The sequence below is a fragment of the Vicugna pacos genome, chromosome 23 (assembly GCF_048564905.1).
Source record: "Vicugna pacos chromosome 23, VicPac4, whole genome shotgun sequence".
NCBI lineage: Eukaryota > Metazoa > Chordata > Mammalia > Artiodactyla > Camelidae > Vicugna > Vicugna pacos.
In genome coordinates this window covers 28,489,286-28,516,117 of record NC_133009.1, presented here as the reverse complement: position 1 = coordinate 28,516,117, position 26,832 = coordinate 28,489,286, and the positions used below count along the sequence as shown (strand labels likewise).

The window sequence follows — 26,832 nt, the reverse complement described above, 5'->3', positions numbered from 1 at the left end:
ATTCCTTATAAGAAGTCCTTCAAGATCTAAAGCCCATAATACAAGATTACAAGGCTCAAGGCCTCATCACCCTTTGTGCCAGTTCCCATAACGATGCTGTTTTACCTGTGAGAAAACCTAAGGGCTGAGGGTGGAGGTTTGTCCAGGACCCCTAAATAAAAAAACATCATTATCCCTTGGTACTCTGTTGTTCCTAACACTCATACGTTCTAACATCTATTTCCACCAGAAGCAAATTCTTTACTGCAGCTGAGTTATGCATTCTTTAGTATTCCAGCTGACGAAGCTAGCCACCACCTTCTTCCCTTCACTTGGGAAGAAAAACAATCCACCTGGACAGTAATGCCTCAGGGCTTAACTGAGAGTTCTTCTTATTTCTTGTAAATCCTGAGGGTTGATCTTGATGATACAAAGTTCCCAGGGGGTCTACTTTGTTACATATGTGAGTGATCTGCTTCTTTGATCTCCTCCTCAAGCCTCCTCACAGGAAGACAGCACTGACTTGCTAAAGCTTTTAGCCTTAAAGGGACATAAGGTTGCCCAAGAAAAATTGCAGTTTGCCCCAAACCAGGTTTGATATTTAGGGCATCTGATATCAGAACAAGGGCTACTCTTAAACCCAGGTAGACTTCACAGTGACTGAGGAACCTATTCTACTGGCCAGGTACTTCAGCAAGTCTGTGCTATCTGGCCAGTTTCACAACATTTCCACTGTGTTTACCACCCTCCGTCCTCTGGCTTAAGTCGATCACAGTAATGGCATTACTAAGACTCAGTTGCCAAAATTTCTAGAGCCCCTATGAATACTTGGGACCAAAACACTGCTTTTGGTCCACCTAAATCTCAGATTCACACTTTTTTGAACTCAAAAATCCTCACCCTTTAAAATAGTCACAGGACACTCAACACACTTGGATCCTGCTTTTTTTGAACTACAGCTGTGGGGGAAAAAAGGGGGGGGGAAGGATACTCCAATGTTGCAAAGGCCAAACTGTCTGTATTAAAAATAACCATGTTTTGGTAGAATATTTTTTTCATAGTGCACTCTCAGGAGATGAGGACCTGAAGCATCATGCCTTACAAACTGGAGATTTTATCTACTGGAAAAAACACCTCCAGAAGAGCTTTCTACAGCCTCATTAAAGAGGCCCCAGGTATTGCTAACCAACCCTCGTGCCGCCAAAATCCAAGGAATAGATTCTTGGATTCACATGACATACCTAAAGAAAGTACCAAATTTGAGGGGACCTCACAAAATCTGGGGATCTGAAAGAAAAAATTTCCCAGAATTTAAGCAGACCACACCTGAGGAGGCAGATTTCTGAAGACATTTCGATCAGGTCTGTAGGAAGTTTACTGACAAACCTTTGACAATGACATAATGCTTCAGATGATCTCCAGTGTCTATGATCTTGATAACATACAGACTTTAGATAAAAGTGTCTGAGACTGCTCCCTCCTACCTCTCCTTGTTACTCAAATGTGATCTCAATAGGTTTCCAATCTGTGTACTTCCCCTCCAACGTTGAGACACTACACCCAGGAAAGGTCCTTCCTGGCATTGAGGGACAAGAAAACCATTGAAACCAGGGAATCTGACTCTTGATTAGTGATGCTTTTAGAGAAAGATCTTGATCAAAAGGGGGAAATGTAAAAAATTAATAAACAGAAACTTCAACTGAAATAGATTTGGGAGACCAGCAGGAGGAGCTCTCACAACCCACAATGATGGCAGAGCCCAATAGGAAGAAAGACTCCTCCTCTTTCCTGGCAAGGACTCAGCCAATGAAAAAAAGCCATGGGCTCTCTGTCTACTACAGCCCTCCCAACTTCCTTTTCCCCTCAGAGTTCTCTTTTTCTTGCTGTGTGGGGACTAGCATGCATCTCATCACGGCTGCAGACTTCAAATTGCAATTCTCTGCTGATCCCAAATAAACCCATCTTGGATGAACAACTGGCAGTGTATTTGTTTAAGGTCAACACTTCCATCCTTGTTCCCTTTAAAATGGATCCCCACAAGAGCAGCCAGAGTGTTCTTTTTAAAGAAAGAAGCCTTATCACATCACCCCTCCCTCGAAATTCTCCAATGGTTTCCCTCTTTTCAAGTAAAAGCCCTCAAGGCCCTGTGTAATGCAGCCCCAGTGACCTCTCTGGTTTCACAGTGTAACACCAGCCCCTCCAACCCCTCTTTCCCACACTGGCTTTCCTGGTCCTTGACATGCCACGTATGGTATGCTCCCACCTCAGGGCCCTGGCACCTACTGTTCCCCTGGCTTGAAACATCTGTTGGATATTTGCCTGGTTTGCCCTCTTTCCCCCTTGAGATCTATGCTCAGATGTCACTGTATGGGAGAGGCCTTCTCTAACAGTCTTTTATAAAGTCAAAACATCTCCCCAACACACAAACACACAAACACACACCCCTTTCCCTCTTACCTTGCTTTATCATTCTCAGAATAGACCACTAACTGATACTTGTTCAATATTTATTGTCTCCTACTCCTCTCCCACCTAAAGTGTAAAGTTTCCCTTTTGTTTCTAGAGTTCCTAGAGCAATACCTGGCATGTAGTAGGTGCTCATTAAAATTTCACATTTTTCTGAATGAATTAATAAAAGCAGCATCATCATACAAGCACTGTAACTTTTACAATCACATGAGAATGGCAGACAGGGTTGGATGAAAACACTAAACTTAGAATCGCAAAGACAGGATATGCATCCAGAATGCTGCCTACCAACCGTGTAAATCTGCTTACCTTTTTGGATCCTCAGTTTCCTCATCTCTAAAACGCATATAACTGAGGTCATAATAGAAGAACATAAGAGAGAACATAAGCACAGCACAAGTAAAACACAAGTAAAAACACTCGCAGGATGTGAAGACCTGAAAAAGCTACAAAATTGCTACTGATGACTTTGCTCTCATTTTTGTTTTATTGGAACCCTGCAGAGATGGGAAAACAGTTGCCAAGACATCATCATTTTAGAAGCACCCCAAGGGCAAATTGAACAGCAATTTAGATGAAGCTGAATGGAGATAAAGGTGAAAGAAAAGATGAAGAAATATAAATAACAGAGAAGCATGGCAATACCAGCATAGCAACAGAGCATTCACATACATCTAGGAAGACCCTACCTGTGTACTGCCCATCAAGCGTGATCTGGCCGGAAGCCTGATGCCTGAATGCAATTATCTCATGCCACTTGCCATCACTGTATTGTCTGCCATCGTCGTCAGAAGTGGTAACTTCCACTGCAGACCCCTTAAGGGAAAGAATAAATGGGGAAAAAAATCAGTGATGAATATATACATCTACACACACATACATATATATTTGTATATTTGTTAAAAACCAATTTACAAATGTCAACACAATCCTGATGCAAGCACACCCACGTTTCAAACAGAACACAAAAAAGTTGACGTCTGACATCGTTCTGGCATTTCTGTGACATCCTTCTGTGACCAACACAGTGCTCAAATCAGAAAAGAACTTCTCTCTGGAATGAGAATATCTTACAAGCACACTTGGATTCTGAGTAACTAGACTCATCAGAAAGGTAATACATTTTCTATTCTAACATTTTAGTTTTTACATTTTTGGGCAGAAACATAAATAAAGAGAATTAAAACTAGTAATATACCATTCAAACAATATTGTTCCAAACATAGGGAAATGGCTGGCAAGTTAGTTTTTCTCTTAACTTCACCATGCTACTAATAGGAAGAAGGAATAAGCTTCACATTAAAAAAAATCAGTCAGTTATTAATGCACTGAATGTAAGTGTTGCAGTTAAGCGTAGTACTCATTGGTTTGTAATCTAAAACCTAAGGTGATAATACCATAGTTTAAAAATGGGTTACTAAATTGATAAGACTAAGAAATGGCAGATCTGAAAAATCGAGGTTAATTAGCCAGAAGGAGGTGAGGGTAAGGAAACAGAGAAAGACAAGTAAAAGAGAAACCTTTCATCTTAACACTTTACAGCCCAGTATATCATGGTTAGCACAACAGCACTCTTTTTAACGTTAGTGAGCCAGTTAAGACTAAGCAAAAGATATTTCAACTTTGTCACCACCATCGTTTACTCCCACAATTAAAGAAAAACAACCAGAAAAATTACTATAAATCTTCCAAATTAAAATAATTTTTCTCTTTCTTTGTTAATAAAATTGATTTCCTTAGTCATAAGTTACTCCAGTACCAATCAAAATTTTAAAAAATCAAAAATAAGATTGGATAAAATATTATGAAGTATGTTTTTGAGTTACTGGCAAAGTCTCACCAAACTCTGCTAATTTGGGTATACCGGTTTCTAAAAAGGAAAAAAAAAAAAAGATAATTATCTGATGTAACATGATGAATATTTATATCACAAAAAATGCAATGTTAATCATACCATCTTTAATAAAACATTTCTGTTTATATTTCTCTAAAATAGCTTCGGCAATATATTATGTCCATTCTATGCACTTAATTGTCTTCTGTCAGGCCTCACACAGAGCATGACAACCCATATGACATACAGAATTTCATATTACCAAAAACCAGCTTTTAATTTCCCATGAGTATGAGTGGGTTGCTTCACACGTGGACAATATCCCAACTTTCATAGATGACTTGATCAGCTAGAAAGATGACCATTCTGGCAAGTCTATTTTCTGGTTCTTGAATCTTTGTAGGTTGACTTTCCTTATATCTCATCTTTCTACACATTCTTTTATTTTCTTCAACCCTATATGAACATTTTAATATTTTACAAACACACATTTCATTATCGTAGTTTAATAATTAAAACCAGAACTGGTGTCGTGCCCAATTAATGTGCCCTGGTAGCATGCCCATTAGTTTTTCCATTAGTGAATTCAACAATACTAATGGGATTACTAGCATGGGATGCTAATTGGGCGTGACATAAGAAACTGGCTTACTTCTTAGCATACCCTTGCTAATGATGAAATTAATGAGCATTTTATTAAATGCTGTCTCATCAAAGTGTACTTAGTTAGCGTTAAAATTGTTACAAACGATGCCGCATTCTAAAGATCAGGTGTCTGAGTAAGTGGTTCTTCATATTATGTTTGGCAACAATCTGAAGCTTTAATAGTTCTCTACATCAGAAATCGCATTTACTGGAGACAAATTCAAGAACATAATATACAGCGTCAGCATGCCAAATTTCCTTCATACTCAGAGGAACTTAGCATATTATCCTCTGATGATCATTTTAAGATTATTTTTCTTCACCGATGTTGAAAGAATAATTCTGTGATCAATTCTGTTGTCATCTGATGCAGTCTGTATTTTCAGACATGTTAAACAGGTATTATTCAGAATTTTTTGATAGCTTTTACCTACACAGTTTCCTAAGTGAAATCAGAATGTTATGTGGATTCCTTGTTAATGTCACTGAACATAAAACATTTAAATGATAACCACAAGTCATTACCAATCAATAAAATATCATCTGATCAAGCATATCCAAATTGAAATTAATCTATTAAAGGATGGGAAGACTACAGCTAATTATTAGAGACTTAACAAAAAATACAGCAATTAAAAAGTGGAGTAAATTTTCTTCACTGACTCTTGATGATCCCGAGTGTTCGGTTTATAATATGCAAACATATATCCAGTTTTAAATGTTATAAAGAATCTTTTCGCTTCCCCCAAGTATTTTTGCATAGGATGAACTGGATAGTTGGAAGGAAAGCCAAGTAAATTCTTACCCTTCTAGCCTCTATGTAGGATTACACTGTTATGTAAGTAACTCATTAGTCAAGTTTATTAAAATATTTTAAAAAGAATAAAGTAAACAATGACCTTGGGTATTTTGAAACTATGTGTTAGACAGTAACTTTAAATTCCTACAAAATGCTTTTCTACAACTCAAAATTTAATTACTTAGAATGGATTCAGGAACAGTAATTTAAAAATAATCATATTAGTATACAAATGAACTAAATTCAGTGCCAATTCTCTTATCAGTCACTGTGTCCCCCTAGTTAAGCCACTTCGGCCAAAGCAGGGAAGAATCGATACCTCAAGAGTGAAATGAGATAATCCACAAGGACCCACTTTGTATACTGTTGAAGTTCTATGAATAAATGGTTATATGATCAAGATTTGTCTCCATCTACCCAAACAGTAACAGGCTGAAGTGGGAAAAGCCAAACCAGATTAGAAATTTTTTCTCATTGTCATTCTTCTGTTTTACAGGACTGTTTCCTTCTTTTCTTTTCTTTTTTTTTTTTTTTGTAATACTTACAATTTAGCATTTAGTCTTTTTTTTCCATCTTGTTCATTGTTCTTAGAATATTTTCTTTCTATTAGTAATTAATTTCTTTAGTCATAACATTTAAAATCAAACATTTTTGTCTAATTTATGAAAGAGACACCAGTATGACCTTATTGCCTTCTCCACTAAACTGATACCTTTAGAAACTTTTAAGTCACTGATTTTTCCCCTTCTTTCAACTCAGTAACAGCACCAATGATTTTCCTTTGCTGTATGTCTCTTCCACGTCAAAGATTCTCTGGCCCTGTGAAACACATTTCTAGTCACTCTGGCATTAAACACTTAGGTTGAATTTAATATCTCTCTGTTTATTATTCACCACTGCTTCTCCTTCATATTTCAGGTTCTTTACTTTTTGCTTTTGCTTAGAAGCCTTGCTGAAATATTTCCTTCCAACATGGTGCCTGGATGGTATGTTAACCTAGCCTCTGGGTAGCAACAGGCATTGTTCTTTCATGTTGGAAAGCTTGGTCACAGATCAGCAGGATGACTCTGGGAAAATTAATTTAATCTTGACTCCGATTTTCACCTGAAAAATGGGAATAATGATCACCTACCTATAGAGTTGTGACATTTAAATGAGTTCGTGTGTGTCTGTTTATGTATAGAGAACACACAGTAATGGCTGTCACACAGAGGTCTTGTAGAAGCACTAATTTTGCTTAATTTTTCCTGGAATTGGATGAGTCCTTTTAATAAATTTATAATTGATTCTTTCTTAAATCAGATATTCTCTCTTATTTTATATTCCATTCTTTTCTCTCATCCTTACTTTTCTTGTGCATATTTTTTATTCCCTTTTGGATTTCTTAATACTATTAGTAGCCACTTTCATTTTTATCTTTTCATATTTTTTTTTATTTTGACCTACTAACCTGAGGCTCAACAGTCTCTCCTCTAACTAATCTACTTAAAGGATTCAAATGAAAAATACTATTTTCAGTTCTGAAATTGAATCAACGCCAGTGTGCTGTTTTTGTTGCTGCTTTCCAGACGCCATCTGCCTTGCTTTCTGAAGCAGCTGCTCCTTATTCCTTTCTCTCTGGATGCTGGATCTCTCAGGTTTGATGCTATTTCTTTTCTGCTTACTCACTGCCCACCTATTGGCATCCCTTAAGAAGTTGCCATTTTAGGGGACACGCAGGAGTCCTACAGGCTGGGGGGTTCTCAGGCTACTGTTAAAACACCAGAAGTAAACCTCTCTTACCCTGGTCTCCCCAGTTGCCAACTCTTGGCTCTACTAGCTTCCTGAAACAGGAAGGACTCAGTCTGCCCCCTTGAGGTCTTCTGCAGGGAGCCTGGGACGATGCTCAGACACACTTGGTCCAGCAGGCCCCACCTTTCCTCCCCAAGGTGAGTGGGTCTCCAGGGTATGTGAAGCTCGGGCCCATGAGCCCTTAGATCTAGCCGGGAACGTTGTGCCTGTTTTACCGGTATAATGTAAAATATTTATTTGGCATACATGATTCATGTCTTAGATCAGCAGTTTTAAATTGAAAACCTGAGAAAAATCTTTTACATAGTCTTACTCCTCAAATACTCAGAGGCCCAAGGCAGTGCCTAACGTCAAATGCGTACTCATAGTCACTTAGCTGAAGTGAAGACAACTATTCAACAGCTTCCCATTGTCCTTAGATGAAAATGTAAATCCTCACATTTGCTTATAAGGCCCTAAATTACTTAGCCTCTACCCAGCTTTTCAACCCACCATTGTTTTCTTTGTCCTCTATTCTATGGCCATATTAGAGGCCTCTTACTGTACTGAATAGTCCACATTCTTGTCTAACACAGGCACTTAACATGTGCCATTTGCTCTGCCTGAGAATTTTATTACAGCCCCTTCCCTCATCTCCAGTCCGTGTTTCCTCTGGCCTGCCCCACCTCAGACACATGTCTTCCTGTGTGGACAAACAGCCTTGTCCTGGCCAACTTTTCCTCCTTGTTGTGTATCTCAGTTAAATATCACATTTTCAGAGAACAGAGACAACTCAGGAAAGAAAGGCTCTTTAGTTTCTTCTCTCATAATATACACCATCTTGTACTTCTCTTTGTAACATTCATGACCATTTTAAATTATTATTATTATTATTTTACTGTATCTTACCCACATTGTTCCACAAGGGAACAGTCATATTTAATTTTAAAACTATTGTAGTCTGCAATATCCAACACAGTAGCACTTGATAAGCATTTAAATATTTGCTGGGGAAGAAAGAAAAAGAAAGAGAGAAAGAGGGTGGGGGAAAGAAGGAAGGAAGGAAGGAAATAAGGAAAAAAGAAACGAAGGAGGGAGGGAGGAAGGAAAGTAGGGAAAGGAAGGAAGCAAGGAAGGAAAAAGGGAAAAGAGGGAAGATAAAGACAATTTTGCGCTCAAGAAAAATAAAACAGATCTATTCAAATGTGTTCAAAAGTTCGAATCCTCATTATGAGGTAGCATATGGTTGTCAAGCACGTCGATTCTCAGTCAGACCCTGCGGTTTAAAGCTCTGTTATCTTAGCTTCGGGCAAGTCTCATCACTTTTGTAAGTTTCATTTTCCTTCTTGGTCCCGTGGGGATAATAAGAGCTACTTACCTCTAAGTTCCTGGTGAGGATCCACTGTGAAAATATAAGCACTTGGTACCCGGTAAACTCTTTACAGTATCAACTCTCATGGCTCTTACGATTACTTATTTACCTGAGGATCAAAAAGAAAATAAGGACGGCCGTTCTTCAGCTGGAGGGCGAAATATTCTTCCTGACTGCCAGGTGACGCCGCGAAGACGATCAGACCTTCAGGCACTGTGGTTCGAAAGCTGGCCTTGATGCCTGGGGAGACAACTGCAATCAGCAAATCAGCGCACGGGGTTTGTTGACTCTTTCTGATAAACGTACATTTACTTTCATTATTATTTATGATGCAGTGAGTGCAGTCAGGGAATTATACACAGCAATGTCTTGGGATGGTCCTGGCCACTTGGTTTTAAATGTATCCCATCGTGAATGCCAACCCATACTTGGAAACTCAAGCCTGTACTCCCACTAATCAATATACAATGAATTTTAAGTTTATGCAAAATGCTTTAACATAAAAAGATAATGTTGTCAACCCAAAATTGGATACTAGGGGATCAATATGATGATATTATCAGAGCCATAAAAGTGAATGGGTTTTTGACATGACTGAAAAAAACACAAGGGGCTTTGTTTAAAATACTTCTGAAGTTTAAAGGCTTAGACCAGTAACAGAAGCTAGAAACTGGACAGATCTGCTATAAAGTAGCCCACAGAGTCAATTTTCTGAAACACCATCCTGTAGCCTTCAGAGTTCCAAGGTTTCCACTCGCCCTTCAGATCACCTAACAGCACTGCCCTAGACACACAGTGCTCTTGTCTCACAGAAATTTCTCCAGCTCAGGAAGCAGAGGAAACTTATGATGGTTCTGTAAGATGTTCTCCCACCACCACCACCTGGCCCAACCTTCATGCTATCAGGTATCCCACTAACTCGATGTGTACTATAGAGATCATCCTGTGTGTAAGACATTTTGCTTAATGTATTGAAACTGGCAAAATTTAAGAAAAATAATCTTTGTTCTCAAAGAGTTTCCAGTTTAGTTGGAGATATGAAATGTATGTGTCTTAACAGACACATCATACAGGGAGAATCAAATAATAGCTCAAGAACATACATGAAAATCAAGTACCAGCTCAAGAGCACCATACTAAATAATTAATGGCTATTGATTTATTAGTAATAGTAATACACTCAACCAGAATTATGAACGTTGGAGGCGGACAGGGCTCCCTTTAGGCTGGGCTGGTAACCAAAGTTCCTACACAGCTGGGGGGGTTTAACCTGGGTTCAGTAGAATGCAACTGGTTCCTGCAACTGGGAACCATGTCTGATTCATCTTTCTACCCCAGGGCATCACATGGTGCCTACATTACTTAGTAAATATTTTGAGAGTCTTGATGAGGGATATCGAGGTGAAAGGTTTATTCGTGGCAAGGGAGACGTTTTAACATAGGTGTGGAGGCAAGAGGGCAGAGTCATTTTTTGAGCATCCAATTGTCATTTTTTAAATATGCATCTATAGAACATTAACATTTGCTGAGTTCTCTGCTACACAGTAAAGAAGCAAAACTGCTAACAAACCAGTGCCTGAAATTAAATTCTAGTTGATGAAAAAGATTTTTTTAAGAAACTGAAATGAGGTGAGATAAGTGATAAAGAGGTATTTACAAGACAAAATTTGATTCAAAGGGATTAAGGAAGGTTTCACAAAGACTGTGATGCTTGAGCTTGTCTTCAGCGAACACGAGGACTTTGGGAGAAACTCTATAAAGCCTTAGAGGTGTGGAAACTATTAAGGAAAGCTGGTATGAAAGAGGGAGTTAAGGGCTGAATCTCGAGAAATAGGCAAGAGCAAATCTTAGCCTGTCTACAGTCCATCTGGCTTGAAAAGTGTAAAGAGAAGACAATGATGGAAAGAACGACTGGGTTGTAAGTATCTTTAGAGTGAAATTTTCTAATATCAGCAAAGGCAAGCCTGGGATGTGGGCTTTGGACTTTCCAAAGAGGCAACTCACTTTTCCTGGCCTTCCTGGCTTCTGAATCTATCCTCCAGATTTTATGCTTTTGGCCCTTTTCAAACATACCTATCCTGCTCATTTTGACATTTCATTGCCTCACACACTCTCATTCTCTTCCTCCTGCCTGTTAGGATATTACCTTCTTGCTGTTAGACTCAGTACCTGGTCCAGCCTGGCACCTCTCTCACCCTAGAATAAGATGGTTTGTCCCAATGCACCGCTTCTCAGTATTCAAACTCACGTGAACCCCTCTTATAGCTTTATTATTCTTATCTCTCCTACTAAGTGGACTGAAAAAGTTGAACTGCCAGATTGGAATTTATCCTATAGGCTAAAGGAAGGCTCTAAAAATTGGGTGAAGGAAGGGAAGAGGCTGCTCAAAGGCAGGATTAAGGCAACCAAGCTAATGGTGGACTGTCTGGAGGATACAGATAATTTAACTACAGAGAAACCAGGTAGGATATGACTGCATTCGGGGTGAATAACATTGTAAAGATTTTTAATTAAGGACCGACATGTAAGTAAGTGGACTGAAATAATGGACTTGATATAGTTTAGAAGAGAATCATCAAGACAAGCTGATATGAGGTGATGATGGGGTGGGGTTGAGATGGTCAATTTTTTTCACCAAATACTGAGGGAGAAGTGGCATTACTAACAGAAATAGGAAAGACAGGTAAATAAGAAAATATGGGGTTGAGTATATAATTTCCATTTCAGGGCACACTAAGTTTACATTAATGGTGGAAAAAAATATCCATTAATTGAAAATGAGAAACTAAATCTCAGAAAAGAAAATGGGGCTAGAAAGACAAGTTGGCAATCACCTGCTAAGGATGCATGTCTTTGGGAGACAGAATGTAGAGACAGAAAAAGAGACACTGTGGGAAACAGCCCTGATTAAGAGAAGGAAAGAATAGGGACAATAATAAAGTCAGAATGATCAGGATAATGTTGTGAAATGGAAACTTAGGTAGGAGAAGACTTGAGGAAGACAATGTTAGTTAACCAGGTAAACACTTGCTACAGGTCCAGAAAAGTGAGAACCAAAGAAAAGCTTCCAGAGCTGGTAATTACTGTATTTTTCAATTGAGTAGAACAACCCACGTCCAAACAGGTGGGTGATGAGGACTGACGGAATGGATGAGGAGGAAGTGGGTATAGAGCTCTCATGAGTAAAATCTGGTAGAGAAAGAAATGGGAGACGTGGATACTAATTATTAGGGTGTCCCAGTCCCATTAAAGGAGGAGACGTCTGCCAACAAAGCAGAGACATAACCAGAGTCTGGGGTACATTCTGACTGGAGAAAAATTACATTTCTATCAACCTATCTTCTCTTAAGCTTCACTCCCATTGGTTCAGAATAGCTCTCTCCTATAGATGTCTCACCATTCTTGCACCATTTAAAATTTTTATTATGTGGCATTAGACACTATAATTAAAACAATTGTTTCAAAGTTAAACAACTGAAGGTTATTTTACAAAAATAGCTACAATTCAGAACATGAAGACAACGAAACTCTCTACTGGTCTCCTGGAGGCATCTATGTGGCAGTGAACAGGAGAGGAAGCCAGGATTTGAGTGAGGGAAGAAATTAATAATTGCTCAGCCTGGGAATACAAGTACTTGTCTGCAACAGCAGGGGAATTTGGTGAACAAAATTTTGAATGAGAGTAAGAATTAGAGGACTATTCAGACAAGTTACACCTGGGAATGAATCAACTCATGTTATGTGCTATTCAAGGGCTATTAAGCATGGACACGCGTTTTTCAGGCCCAACATGGAACTTCCAAGTGTTACACTTATAGAATGAAGAAATGTTACATAACATTTAGCCCAACTAAAATAGAATACCATACACAAATCAAGGGCTATTTTTCGTGAAGAATCAGGATTTAGTAAGGGGTAATTTGATTTCCTTTTGTAGGGTCAACTTTCCCGTAGCTTTTTCAAATAATATTGCTTCCATACTTTACAAGATAAATAATGAATGATTTTTTTGCATGTACTCTGAAGAAATAAAAAAATGCCCTCTTCCATTGAAATATATTGTTCTTGAAAATTAATTAATTTTGTAGACATTGATACATCCTATCATTTAAGCCAAGTGCCTTAAAACCATGTAATCAATAATATGTGTATATGTCCCCCTCCATTGACTTTAAGCTCGGTCATGTGACTTGTGCTGGGCAAAGAAAGGGAAGTAGACACGAAGTACCACGTGAGAGAAGAAGCTTTCAGTTCAGGTGTGTGATTGAGCTTGATGCCGATTTTCTCTTGTGCCTCATGAATGTGCTTTCATCCTGGGCCCAAGAATAAGAAGACAAGTGGATCAGAGCAGAGAAATACCGTAGTAGTTATCATTTTTAAGGTTTGTGTTAAAGAGCAGTGCTGGCTAAAATGGGCAGAAAAGTGAAAAATATACATTCCTCACTTACTAAAATATAGATTTTGATTAACAGAGAGAAGATATTCTAAAGTTCAATTTTTTTTTGTTTCAAGTGTTTGGGGAAATGATAGAACATTCTTGTATCTCAATAGAAGAATTTATTCATTCATTCAAGAAGTATTTTTAGGGAGACATACTTTGTGCAGCCACCTTTCTAGGCTATTGGGATACACAGATGTATAAAAGAGACATGCATTCATGGCCTCACATTTTTAAAAAAATCTGAAAATCCAAGATCTGAATGGAAATATTTAACTTTCATGTAAATATGTTTGAAACTTAAAAAATATAATCATCAAGACAACACAGTGACAGGGTCATGGAATAGACAGAGTTCTTAAACAATACAGGTAAAAGTATAATAGAAAGAGAGATGGTGACAAACTAAGGATTAAGAACTTTTGTTTAACAAAAGGCACAAATAAGAGTGAAAAGGTAAGCAACACAGCAGGAGAAGATATCTGTAATGTATATGTGTATGTAATATATAATGTATAATATAATGTATATAACAGATACATATCCAGAAAAAAATATATTCCTACAAATCAATAAAAAAGACAAATGACCCATTAGAATGGGGGCAAACGGCTTTCAAAAAAGATGTCAAAATGATCAATAAACATATGAAAAAGGCGCTCAGTGTTGGTAGTCATCAGAGAAATGCAAAATAAAATGCCGCAATACCACTGAACATCCACCAAAATGGCTACAATGGAATCAAAAATACAAGATATACTCAAGTATGAGCATATACTTGAGTCAGATGATTCAGTGTCCCACTGCATAATGATGGCAGCCTAATCTTTCTGCTTTTCCTCTTTTAAAAACCACTCTGATCAAGAAGAACAAATACAACAAACAAAAACTAAACTGATTAAATGATACATTGGTGATCTCTAACTATACCAACATCTTTTTTTGGTAAATATAAACTATAATTTATTGTCTATTTTATATCTGTTTTGCTATAACATTTAAGAAAGACCAGACCTTTTTTTAAAAGGTACTTTAGAAAGCATCATACTGTAAACAAACTGGACCACTTTGATTTTCCCTTAAAAACAAGACTCATGTTGGAAAGCTGAAGCCACTCATGAGGACTGTGCTTCTCCAGAAAGTTGTTTTGGGTTTTTTTTTTTTTTTAAGAGCATCTGTGAACCATACATGATTAATAAAGATTTCCTTTAAGGCAAAAAAAAAAAAAATCCACAGAGGAACACATAACCCAAGCCTACAGAGTCATTAGGAGACAGAGAATACTAAAAACTTCAATATATGATGAAGTAGAGAAATAAACATCCTAAACCAGAAAAGCCAGCACCAGAGTTCACATGACTTGAGAGTGAAATAGAGAATGAAAAGAAAAGGGGAGACAGCAGCAAAGACCCAGCCATGGCAGAAATCAGATCATATCACCCCCTGAAAGTCAGTTTCTCCCCGAGTTTAAAAAAAAAAAAAAAGAGGACTTAAGTATTCTGGGTCAAAACACTGGCTACTGGGATATTCAAAGAAAAAAGCTTGAAAGGGTCTGGGGAAAGAAAAGGCAATCTGTGGAAGACGCTGCTTTCAGTGGGAAGGGAGGGCACACAAGAAGGAGCCACATCTCTTAGAGTCAGAGAAGGAAGCAAACAGGAAATTAAGAGTTCTAAATTAACAAAAGAATCATAAACTCAGAAAACACACAGACTGTCCACAGAGAACACTGTAAAAGAAACCACCTTTCACTGAAACAACAGGATGTGTCCCTCTGGGACCAAAAAAACCAGCAAGCCACCCAAAGCCTTCATCCGAGCTGACACACCCTTTTTATTGCAAATCTAGTAAAAGGCAAGACATTTCAAAACGATGGGAAATGATCAGATAATATCCTTATACAGCTACTGTAGCAACAAAATGAAATTGCGAACCAAAGCATTTCAGCTGAAGAAAATTCTTCCCTCCAAAATCCAAACACAGAAACTGTAATTAAAGAAAACTGTAATTCAGCTCCCCAGCATGAATGACAGAGTTGCTAAAAAGCATTTACAGGTATGAAAAAAAATCTTGAATCAGAATTTCAAATTCTCATAACTGACATGGAAATGTAGAATATATAAAGAAATCCTACAACTCAATACATTTTTCCAAAGAGACTGAAATGCAGATGGCCACCAGGCACATGAAAAGATGTTCAACACTGCTAATCATCAGGGAAATGCAAATCAAAATCACAACAAGATATCACCTCACACCTGTCAGAATGGTTACTGTCAAAAAGAGCACAAATAACAATTGTTGGCGAGGATGTGGAGAAAAGGGAACCCTTGTATACTGTCGGTGGGAATGTAATTTAGTGCAGCCACTGTGGAAAACAGTATGGAGATTTCTCAAAAAACTGAAAATAGAACTACCATATGACTCAACAATTCTACTCCTGGGTAAACATCCAAAAAAATAAAACTCCCCAAAAACAGTAATTTGAAAAGATACCTGCACCCCAATGTTCAGAGCAGCATTATTTACAGTAGACAAATGTACGGAAAAAACCTAAGTGTTCATCAGCAGATGAATGGATAAAGAAGAAGTACTATACACACAGTGGAAAACTACTCTGTCATTAAAAAAAAGAATGAAATTTTGTCATTTGCAGCAACATGGATGGACTTGGAAGGCATTGTGCTAAAGGAAATAAGTCAGGGACAGAAAGGCAAATACTGTATGATATCACTTATATGTGGAATCTAAAAAATACAACAAACTAGTGACTATAACAAAAAAAAAAGCAGATTCACAGAAATAGAGTACAAACTAGTGATTACCAGTGGGAGGGGGCAATATAGGGGTGAGGAGTGGTTGTACAAACTGTTGGGTGTAAGACAGGCTATATGGATGTACTGTACAACACAGGGAATATAGCTAATATTTTGTAATAACTGTAAATGGAGTATAACCTTTAAAAATTGTATAAAATTTTTAAAAATTAACCAAAAAAAAAAAAAGCCAAACCACCCCATAAAACATGGGTAAAAGTTTGAACAGTGATGGCCAAAACCCCCTGATCTATGACTAATCAAGGTTCACAAGAAAGAAGCTTGGTTTCATCAATCATCAGGGACCTACAAATTAAAAATACATAAGATACCATGCTATATTCACTAGAATGGCTAAAATTAAAAATACTAAATTCTACTGTGTGTAAATGTAAGATGGAGCAACCATTTTAAAAAATGCTTGGTATTTTCTAAGTTAAACATATACCTAGCCTATGACTCATTCTGTGGCTTGCCTTTTCATTTTCTTACCATCTTCTAAAAAAATTGAATTTACCATTTTTTAATGTGTATCCTAACACAAAGGTCACCAGAAAGAATATATATTCTCTAATTTTTCTCCTAAAAGCTTTATATTTTTAGCTTTTAATTTTAGGCCTATGGCTCCATCTCAAATTATTTTCTGTGTATGATGTGAGGTAGAGGTCAAGCTTCATTTTTTTTCCTGACTACTCCAAACAATGCAGTATTGTTGAAAAGACTGTGCTTCTCACATTAAATTGCCTTAAGTTCACCAAATTTCATTGACAACGGAAATCAGGGCCTATTCTAATCTGCCAGTACTTCCACAAATAATACAAAGTCTTGATTTTCATAGCGTTAAGCTGCAAAATCATATAGCATAAGTCTGACAAATTCATTAGACTTTATTCAGTTTTGTTTTGGAAGACCTTTTACATTTCCTTTTAACTTGTGGAATCAACTTGAGAATTTCTTCTAAAAAGCTCGCTGTAATTTTGACTGAAATTACATTAAAGCCATAAATTGACTTGAGGGGAATGACTATTTTAACATTCTGTTTTTGAACTACAATCATGGCAAATCTCATTTATTTGAGTTTAATTTTCTTAACTTGTTTTATAATTTTGGGTATAGAATTTTTTCACTTATTTTGTTAAATTTAAATACTAGGTTTTGGATGCTCTTTTAAATGCTACTTTTACATTTTATTCAACTGTTTATTACTAGTATATTTGATTAATTTTATTTTTGTTAACTTTGTATTCACAACCTTTCTGAATTCATCTTATTAGTTCTAGTACTTATTTAGATATTGAACATACATTCATAATCACATCAACTACAAATAAAAATATTTTTCCTTTTCCTTTCCAATATTAATGCTTTTTATTTATTTTATTACTTTATTGCAGAGTCTAGGACCACCAGTAAAATTTGAATGCTGACCTGATCCTAATCTTAGAAGCAAAGCACGTACTACTTCACTATTGAGTATGTCAGCTGCAGGATGTTTCTAGAGGTCCTTTATTTGAGGAAGACCCTCTCTACTCCTAGTTTGCTGAAAGTTTTCATTATGAGTAGGTGTTAAATGTTGCCAAGTGTTTCCCAGATCTATTGAGAAAATATATTTTGCTTCAATTCTTCTATTGATGTGGTGAATCATATTGATTGATTTTTAAAATTAAATCAAAATCTCCCCTCCAACCCTATCCTCCCCACACATAATTATTCTTGAAAGTGAACTTTGGACTTGGATATGTTTCTATTTCATTGATATTTTATCTTGTCTTAATTATTTTCTACTTCTTATCATTTGGAGTTTAATTTATTCTCTCGTTAGCACTTTTAATAAGAAACAGAAAAGCTTGGATCTTTTTCTTCTAAGGTAATAATTTAACATAAACATTACTTTCTAAACACTACTTTACCTGCATTTTAACATGCGGTCAGAGAATAAGCTCCATGACTTCAACCATCTGAAATTCACTGAGACTTTTTATGGCCCAGTATATACTTCCCAAGTACATTAGAAAGAATGAGTATTTCCAGTTTTGGATATAGTGTTGAATAAATATTATTTAAATTCATGGGTAGTGCTGTTTGCTTTTTCTATATTCTTATAGATTCTTTAGCTACTTCTTTTATCAATAATTTAGATAGTTGTTTTAAAAAATCTTCAAATATAGTAGTGAATTTGTCTATTTTCTCCTTAGTTTATAGGTTTTGTTTCATGTATTTTGAAACTCTACTGTTATAAACTAACACATTTAGGATATTTTCTTCTTGAAGAATTGGCTGCTCACTATGGTGAAATGTCTTTATTACTGGCCTTGAAGTCTACTTTGATACGAATATTGCCACTTCCATTTTGTTATGTAAAGTGTTTCATGGTTTATTTCTTCTACCCTTTTACTTTTAATCCACCTGTTTTATACACTTAAATGGTATATATTTGAGTCCTGTCCTTCTAGCCAGGCTGATAGTCTTGCCTTTTGGTTGGTGTGTTTGTAGATTTATATTTAATGTAATTATTGATATGGTTATATTTATATTTACCATCTTACTATTTGTTTTCTTCTTTTTCTTTTTGCATTTGTTCTTGCTTTTTTTATTGTGTCTATCCTATCTTGTTTTGAACTTGTAGAGTTATTTAAACATTCCATTTTATTTATGTCCCCTCTACCTAAACTTTTCAAAGTGATTATTTTATGGATCATCATATGCATTCTTAACTTACAGTAGTCTACCAGAAATCAATATTATACTACTTGAGATATAAGATTCCTATAGCAAAATTCTTCCATTGAGCATCCTCCAATCACTTTGTGCTATTTTTGTCATAAATTTTATTTTGATAACTATAGACTATATTTATATTTTTTGCTTTTGCCAGTCAAATGTCTTTTTATAAATTATAAAAATTTTTTCTCTTTATTCACAGCTTCTTGTTTTAACGTCCCTCCATTCTTTCATAAGACTTTTTTTTCTACCTGGTATTATTTTCCTTCAGCCTGAAAAACATTCTTTAGCATTTATCATAATTCAGGACTATTCACAATGTCTTCACTAGTTTCTGTTTATCTGAAAATGTCTTTCAACTTCATTTTTGAATATTTTCAGTGGGTACAGAATTGTTTTTTTTTTGGCAAGGTTTTAAAAGATGTTCTGTCAGCTTCTGGCTTCCATTATTTCTGATGAAATGTTAGCCATCATTCTTTTCATTATTCCTCTGTACGTATCCTTTTTGCTCATAGATGATTTTTTTTCTTTCTCTTTATGTTTTGTTTCATTAATTCTATATCTAAGATATGGTTTTCATTGTATTTATCTATTTGGAATTCATTGAGCTTATCTGATCTGTAGGCTGTTCTTTCATCACAAAATTTGAAGATTTACCAACAGTTTATTTTCTTAAATATTTTTTCCTGGCTAATTTTTCCTTTTCCTTCTTCCTGGTGTCTCTGTCTCTGTGTAAGTTCGAACTCCTGGTATTATTCCCCAAGTTACTTGTTTATTTTTTCAGTCTTTTTTCTCTTTGTTTTACAATGGTCATTTCATAAGTATCTATGTTCAAATTCATTAAGCTTTTGTTTCACACTGTCCATCTGCTGTTAAGCTCATCCAGTAAAGATTTTGAAGTATATTTTTACTTATTTTATTTTATTCCTTCTAGAATCATTCTATTCTAAAATACTCTATCTCCTTAACTATTATGTGCATTTTTACCTTTAAATACTTTAACATATTTATGTTTGCTATAATTATTTTTGCATTCTAATTGCAACAGTTTGGTCATCTGGGAATATATCTCTAATGACTGCGTTGAATTGAAATTGTGTTTTAATTACATTGAGTTCACTTGTGATTAGCCCAACTCCCAATACTGGTGATGTCACTGTTTTGATTTTATTCCTCTTTAAACTGGCAGGAGATTGGGTTGAGATTATAGATATTTCTGGTTCGCATTTGGATTAACTCCTTTTATAACTCGGGAACCCAATCACTGGAGGAATTTATAAGAGTCCATTTCTAGGCCCTCTTCAACAGATAGTTCCTTGGCAAAATGTGAGTAGAGGAAATATTAGGATTTGGGGACAGAGCTATTTGTTTTGGCATTTGGACCTCTTCTAGGTCTCATTTCATCTCACTAGGGCACACTGACAGTTGTCTAAGTCAGCTAATCTTCTTCAGTCAGGAAATTTTCCCTATACATGTATCAGGCTTACACCACTGGGATCAAGTGTCCCCCTCAGCTATAGAACTTTCTACAGCTCTCTGATGAACCATGAAGCACTTAATTCTTCCTAAAATTCCTTTTATCTAGGCTTTTCTATATTACCTGCTCTTTGATAGGCTCATAGAAAAATACCATATGTATTTAGTTTCAGTTAATTTTACAAGTAATTCTGTGGGAACAGAAAAGCAACTAATTTAAAAATATTTCTCTTAAACCCAGTCATTTGTAGACAGTTCTATTAGTTACATATTTTTAATAAATTGCCTTGGATTTTATAGGAGATAATATTATTGGAAAATAATGATTATTTGATTAATATAACTCCAAGTTTTATAATTCCTGCCTTTTACTGTATTGATAAGACCTGTAGAACAGTGATATGTGACAACAGTTGTACATTTTTTAAATGCTATTTCTATATTTTCTAAAGATTGATATATTTATCCACTTAATTATTCAATTGTTGAACCATCTTTATATTCAGAATTCCTTCTTGAGGCATATCCTGAATCTCTCTTATTTAAAAGTATGCCTGTATTTCCTAAATCTATCCTTTGTACAGATGATTATGGTCTCCTCATAAGAATCCTTCAAAAACTTAGAACAGCCTTTAAGTCAGACATTTATTTTTTTAACCTTCAATAAGAGGGGTAAACATTGTTTTTCCCTTTAGAAATAGATATTGATCCACTGGTTGAGAAAAGTCAATCAAGTATTACATTAAGTTAAAAAACCCAAAACCAATTAACATTAGATTACTTTCAGCAGAAATGAAAGAAATATGAAAAAAGTAACTTAATTTAAAATACTGTTACTTATCAAAATAGAGAACATTAACAACAGACAGTAATTTAGACATAACTTAGTTCTATTAATGTGCCTTTGCTGTCACCAAAATACATTTTTTCTGAGAAATAAAGATAAGGCATCATACTCATCTCACATGGAATTTGTCCCACAGTAGATGAGCCAAATGAATACAAAGCCCTGTAAAGGACACACTTTAAAAAAAAGGATATGCAATTCACAGATGTTAGTTAGCAAAATGTGACTGTTAAAATAAGGGCAGCGTAGTATACGGGAAAGTTCACAGAAGCTGTGATGACTGATCTGGATTATGAATGATGAATTATATTTCAGTTAATGGACAATGATATAAAGAGCACATAGAGCTTCTAAAGCCAAGTGATAGATGTAGATAAATGTTCATAAGAAAGAAGACATTGGAGCAGAAGACAGGCATTTTCCAGAAGATTTGTTTAAACTACTACCACCACTGGTATCTCTCTTTCTTGTTGATTTTTTAAACTATTTGCTGGAATTTAGCTTCTCCAATCTGCTTGATGTCCGTTCTGTGTATTGCAGAGGGAAACATCAAACCAGTGTTGAGATGAAGATGAAAGGTATTAGAATCTGGTGTTATCACTAACCTCTCCTCATGAATCACACAAACAAATCCATTGATTCCAATGCTAAGGATATGACAGTTAACATATTTTTCAAATCCTTCTGGGAACCATAGGAAATAGATAGGTAAAGCCTAGGGTAAGAGTTACTTATGCCTGATGTAACCACACTGTTCGTATCACATTCAACAGAAAATATTAATAGAATAAACAGAAAGATGTGACTCAGTTTTAAAGAAAACTATCAGAGATTAAAGATGCCTTATTAGACAAGTATATTAAATTGGTCAAAGATTTATAAACAACTGACGTAAAATAATACAAATTAAATATGTTAATGTAACAGTTAAGGTACATTTTGTCAGGAAATTTACTGGGGTGTGGAGAATGGAGCCTTGATGCATGAGCTTCTAAAATTAAAATAAAACTCTTCACATAAAATTAATGTATTCTATTACATAGATATTTTCTTATCTTTGCTCTCATAAAGAAAGCAGAAATCCCTTGGCTTCGTTATCAAATATCCCTTCTGTTTCATCCCCACTCAAACCAAATTGCTTGGAGATTTGATTTCTAGTTGCCTGTTTGGTGCATCAGGGAATGTAAAAGTTCAGTTTCACATAGAAGCAACTCTAGCTGTATAGCTTAATTTGAATTATGTAAATAAGTTCTGTATTGGAAAAAGTTTGTTTCTTTTTACTTGACTGCCATTAGGTGGTGCTAAAAATGTCTCCAGTCATAAAATATTTATGGCTAACCAGCCCTACAAATACATGAATAACAAAATCTTCACTGAATATAGTTGACAAAATAACAATTGAAAACTAATTTGTGAATATCAAAAATGGCCTGGAATTAATCCCCTAAATGGCTAATTCATTTTAGAATACCAAATTTGCTATTTATTTAAACATGTGTCATTTATTATTTTTTAAATTAAACTGCTTTTTCAGCTGTTTACTTCTAAAGAACTTGGGAAATATTAGATCAGCATTCTAAAAATTACGTTGGAAATGAAGATTAGGATAAAATACATGGGGTGCTAGAGAGAAAAAATAAGAATAAAGAATTTTACTGTGTAGGAAGTTTTGGGAAACAGTAGTTAATCCTAATCTTTATAAAACAAAGAAGGCTCTCTGTCATCTTTTAAAATAATCCATGTCTACCTATGAACAATTAAATCCTATGACCACCTGAATGTCACTGTTATGAGGACCAATGATGCTTTCCAATCTCCAAATGATAAAGAGACAAGGAAGCAATATCACCAGATACTTCCTGAAACATACATATGCCAGGACTCACTTCCTGCACAGAACAGGACTCAGGTCCTTCCTCTGTAAATGGAGGTACTGGATTAGATGATCTCTAAAATCCTGTAGTCGTGTGAAATTTTATACATTAACAAACTAGAATTTTCCTCTACCTGTCTTTTCCTTTCTGACTTCATTGCAAGAGACTTCTCAAGTTGTTTAATTTACTTTTCATATCATACACACAGTATGCAACCATTGCCAGGCAAAATATTTCCACTATTAGGAGGAGGTCTGGCCTGGCATATCTGGAGGACAACAGCCAGCACAAGGTAGACGAAACTGGAATCTTACCCTTGTTTAAATTTGTATTTCTAGGATGAACACTGCAGTTGAAATTTTATCACAGTTATTCATTTGGGAATTTCCAAAATTCTTAACTTCCTTTTTCTTTAAGTTTAGTTCTTTGTCTTAATCATTGATTTGTAAGTTCTCTTCCCTGAGAAGGGTATTATTTCACTGTCACATATGTTACAGCCACTTACTTTCCTTTTTTTTTTTTTTTTTTTTTTTACTCAAAATTGCACTGCTTTATTGCATATTGCTAAACTCCAAGACAAGCAAATACCCAGATAATGAACAATTATTTATGACAAATTATTACCTTTACATATAAGATGAACAATTTCTATTAAGTTCAGGAAAGGTGACAACCCCTCCCTGAAAAATGGGCGTGCAGTTTTTGCATAGAACTGAGCAGGTGCTGGCTGAAGGTCGGGTCTGGGGGATGCTGCGTTTGTGCATGCTCCTGCCGGATGTTCCAGAGGCCACGTTTACAGGCTGCGGGGAGCCTCTGGCCAACGGGGCAGGCAGTTTGCTCTTTCTACCCTTTCTACCAAGGGCAACCATATTTCCGTTCCAGCATGGAACTGGGTATTTTTTTTAAACATTTTTTATTGATTTATAATCATTTTACAATGTTGTGTCAAATTCCAGTGTTCAGCACAATTTTTCAGTCATTCATGGACATATACACACTCATTGTCCCATTTTTTTCTCTGTGATTTATCATAACATTTTGTGTATATTTCCCTGTGCTATACAGTGTAATCTTGTTTATCTATTCTACAATTTTGAAATCCCAACTTTCCCTTTTTTTTAAAGATGTCACATAAACAATTTTTATGTTTTAAAATATATTTTTTCTAATAATGGTATCTCATTTCCTCTGCTTTTATAATTAGGTTTCCCAATTAAAACTTTGTTACTTATTTATATATTTCCTGTTCATTCTCTATATTTTTATATTTAGCATTTTATTCCATTTGAATCTATTTTAACACATAGTGTGAGATAGGGGTATAGCCTAGTCTTTTTTTTTTCCTAGACATTAAAAAATTTACTGAATAATGCATTTCATGAGGCAGGAACGTTCTGTTATTCATTTCTGCATTTCCAACACCTTGAACAATGGCTGACATATAATAGATGCTCAAAAAAATTTGCTGAATAAATGTTTAAGATTGCAATCCCACCTTTAGCATATTACAGTATATTCTCTTAAGTCAGTCTCTGCACTTTCTATTTAATTCCACTGATATATTTTTTGTAGCAGTAGAATACCATTAATATTATCTGATAATATTTTTAATATCTAACAATTTATTCTTCCTCTCAGTATCCTTCTTTTCTGTTTTTTAACTATTCTCAATTTATTCACTTTTTATATTAACATTAAAATCATTATAAGTTTCTGTTTTCCTTAAATTGATCCTGCACACTTCTTTTTAAGTTTATACAAGATTTTATATATTCTATTTCCATTACACATAAGATCATTTTTAGATCTGTTATTACTGATCATAGAAAAATATTTTAGTACATTTATTTTTAATTAACTATATTATTTATAATGGTTTTTGTGTTCTCTCCTTTTTTTTTTTTTAGATATACACTTATATTTTCTGGAAAAGAAAACTAATAATTTTACCTGTACTTTTCCAGCAGTCCCACCTTTTACTTCTATCTTAACACATGGGCTGTATTTTTCAGAATAATATTAAATAAAAGTAAAGATGATAAGCATTATTTATTGTTCCTGAGTTAATATGAATTAATACAGTTTTTTAACCACTAACGAGAATGGTGACTGTTAGTCTGTCCAATTATTATCTATTGTTTTAGATAACTATGCTTCTCACTGATTTTTAAAACACTATAATTCCTTCTCTCAAAATGTATCTCCTGAGTTGCTATTCTGTGGAATGCAGACAGAGCTAAACATGACTATGATGCATCTCAAATACTGAGGGAACTTCAGGATAAAAGTGAGAAAAAGTAGTCAAATATTTAGGTGACTAGTAAACTATAGAAAAATAGAATTCCCCACAGAAAGAACCACCAAAGTATGAATACTCTATTACCAAAAGCAATCAACAAGTCAAATGATATAAATAAAACGTAATCAGTATCACCAAAGAACATCTCAGATTATTTCCTCTTCTGAGTAGCTTTTATCTTAATTACAAATATAGGCCTATATTGCATGAAGTGTTAGGTAAACATTTTTACCTACACACACACGTAAATAGATCAACCTATTTACATAAATCTGCCTACATTTGTATCTACTTCTCCATCTGTCCACCTTTATATTATTCCTCCAATTGCAGCCTGCACACCAAAATATTTATGCAATCATTAATACAAAATCAGAATTTCACAGGAAAGACAAGTATATTATGAGGAAGATACTATTCTTACTCAAAAACACTTCTACAAATAATCAATAATTGTAAATTGCCATCCTTTGTTTTTATATATATTATATATATTCAATTACAATCACCTTAGCAGTTATATTTCATCTACTATATAAATACGTTTTAGAAAACTGTGGTATACTGGATGAAAGTCATGATAATCTAAAATATGAACTGAAATCCATTTAATGAGAATTGGATTGTGAACTGGAATCTATACATAATACTCAATCATTTTATAGAGCAAAAATATAGAAAATTCAGCATTTATTTTGGTTCCTAAAACAAATAATATGTTTTACCTTGACATCTTATAAAACGGTTGGTATTTTAATAGCTGGCTCTATCAAATAAAGTGTTTAAACTTAGGCTAAAGAAAAATGTATTTATGAAAATATTCTTTAATAAAATGAATCTGTATCATTATTTAGTTTTTGTTCCTATACAATTGAAAAAATAAACTTTTGGGCATATATTTATAAAGCACGTCAGTTCTACTTTTATGCTTTATACTTCACAAAAAAATCTAGGTGCATGAATATACATATATAATTCATATATACAGCTGCAGACATATATATACATATATGCATATGTGTTTTACAGAATTAAATTTATACTAATTCATGTCAAATAAAAGGGACTTCAAAAGTTTATTTTAAATATTCTAAATACACAAAATATACTAAAACATGCTATGTTTTATTTTATAAAACAAGCGTTGTGGAAAAACAATTAAATTCCACTCACTTGCAGCATTAGTACAATTTCTGACTGACCTTGACCTTGAAATGATTTAGTGTCTTTCATGTCAAGTCTAATGGCTGAAAGTGTTCAACGACCCCATGCTGCATTAAAGAAACCTGCTTTGGAAGTTCTACACCAAAGCCTCTTTACTAACAATCTCAGTTGACCCAAGCAACTGGACCAATATTAAAACATTTCAGACCCATCTGGAGCAAAGTAGAATCCCAGAAATGTAATAAAATAAAACTTTTTTTCTTGTTGCACTTTCAAATAATACATTGTTAGTTCAGAATGAACTGAAAATGTCCACTTCTGATTCTGACAAT

General features: G+C 35.0%; 1 protein-coding gene across 1 annotated transcript in view; it reads right to left on the bottom strand.

Annotated features, from left to right (window-relative positions):
- The window catches only part of USH2A (usherin), a 698,253-nt gene that overhangs the window by 393,027 nt on the left and 278,394 nt on the right, over nucleotides 1–26,832 (bottom strand). The window contains exons 23-24 of the mRNA XM_072948735.1: nucleotides 8,978–9,108; nucleotides 3,138–3,264 (exon numbers count right to left, since the gene is read on the bottom strand). Coding sequence (XP_072804836.1) covers nucleotides 3,138–3,264; nucleotides 8,978–9,108 — 258 coding nt within the window. The remainder of the gene's footprint in view (nucleotides 1–3,137; nucleotides 3,265–8,977; nucleotides 9,109–26,832) is intronic.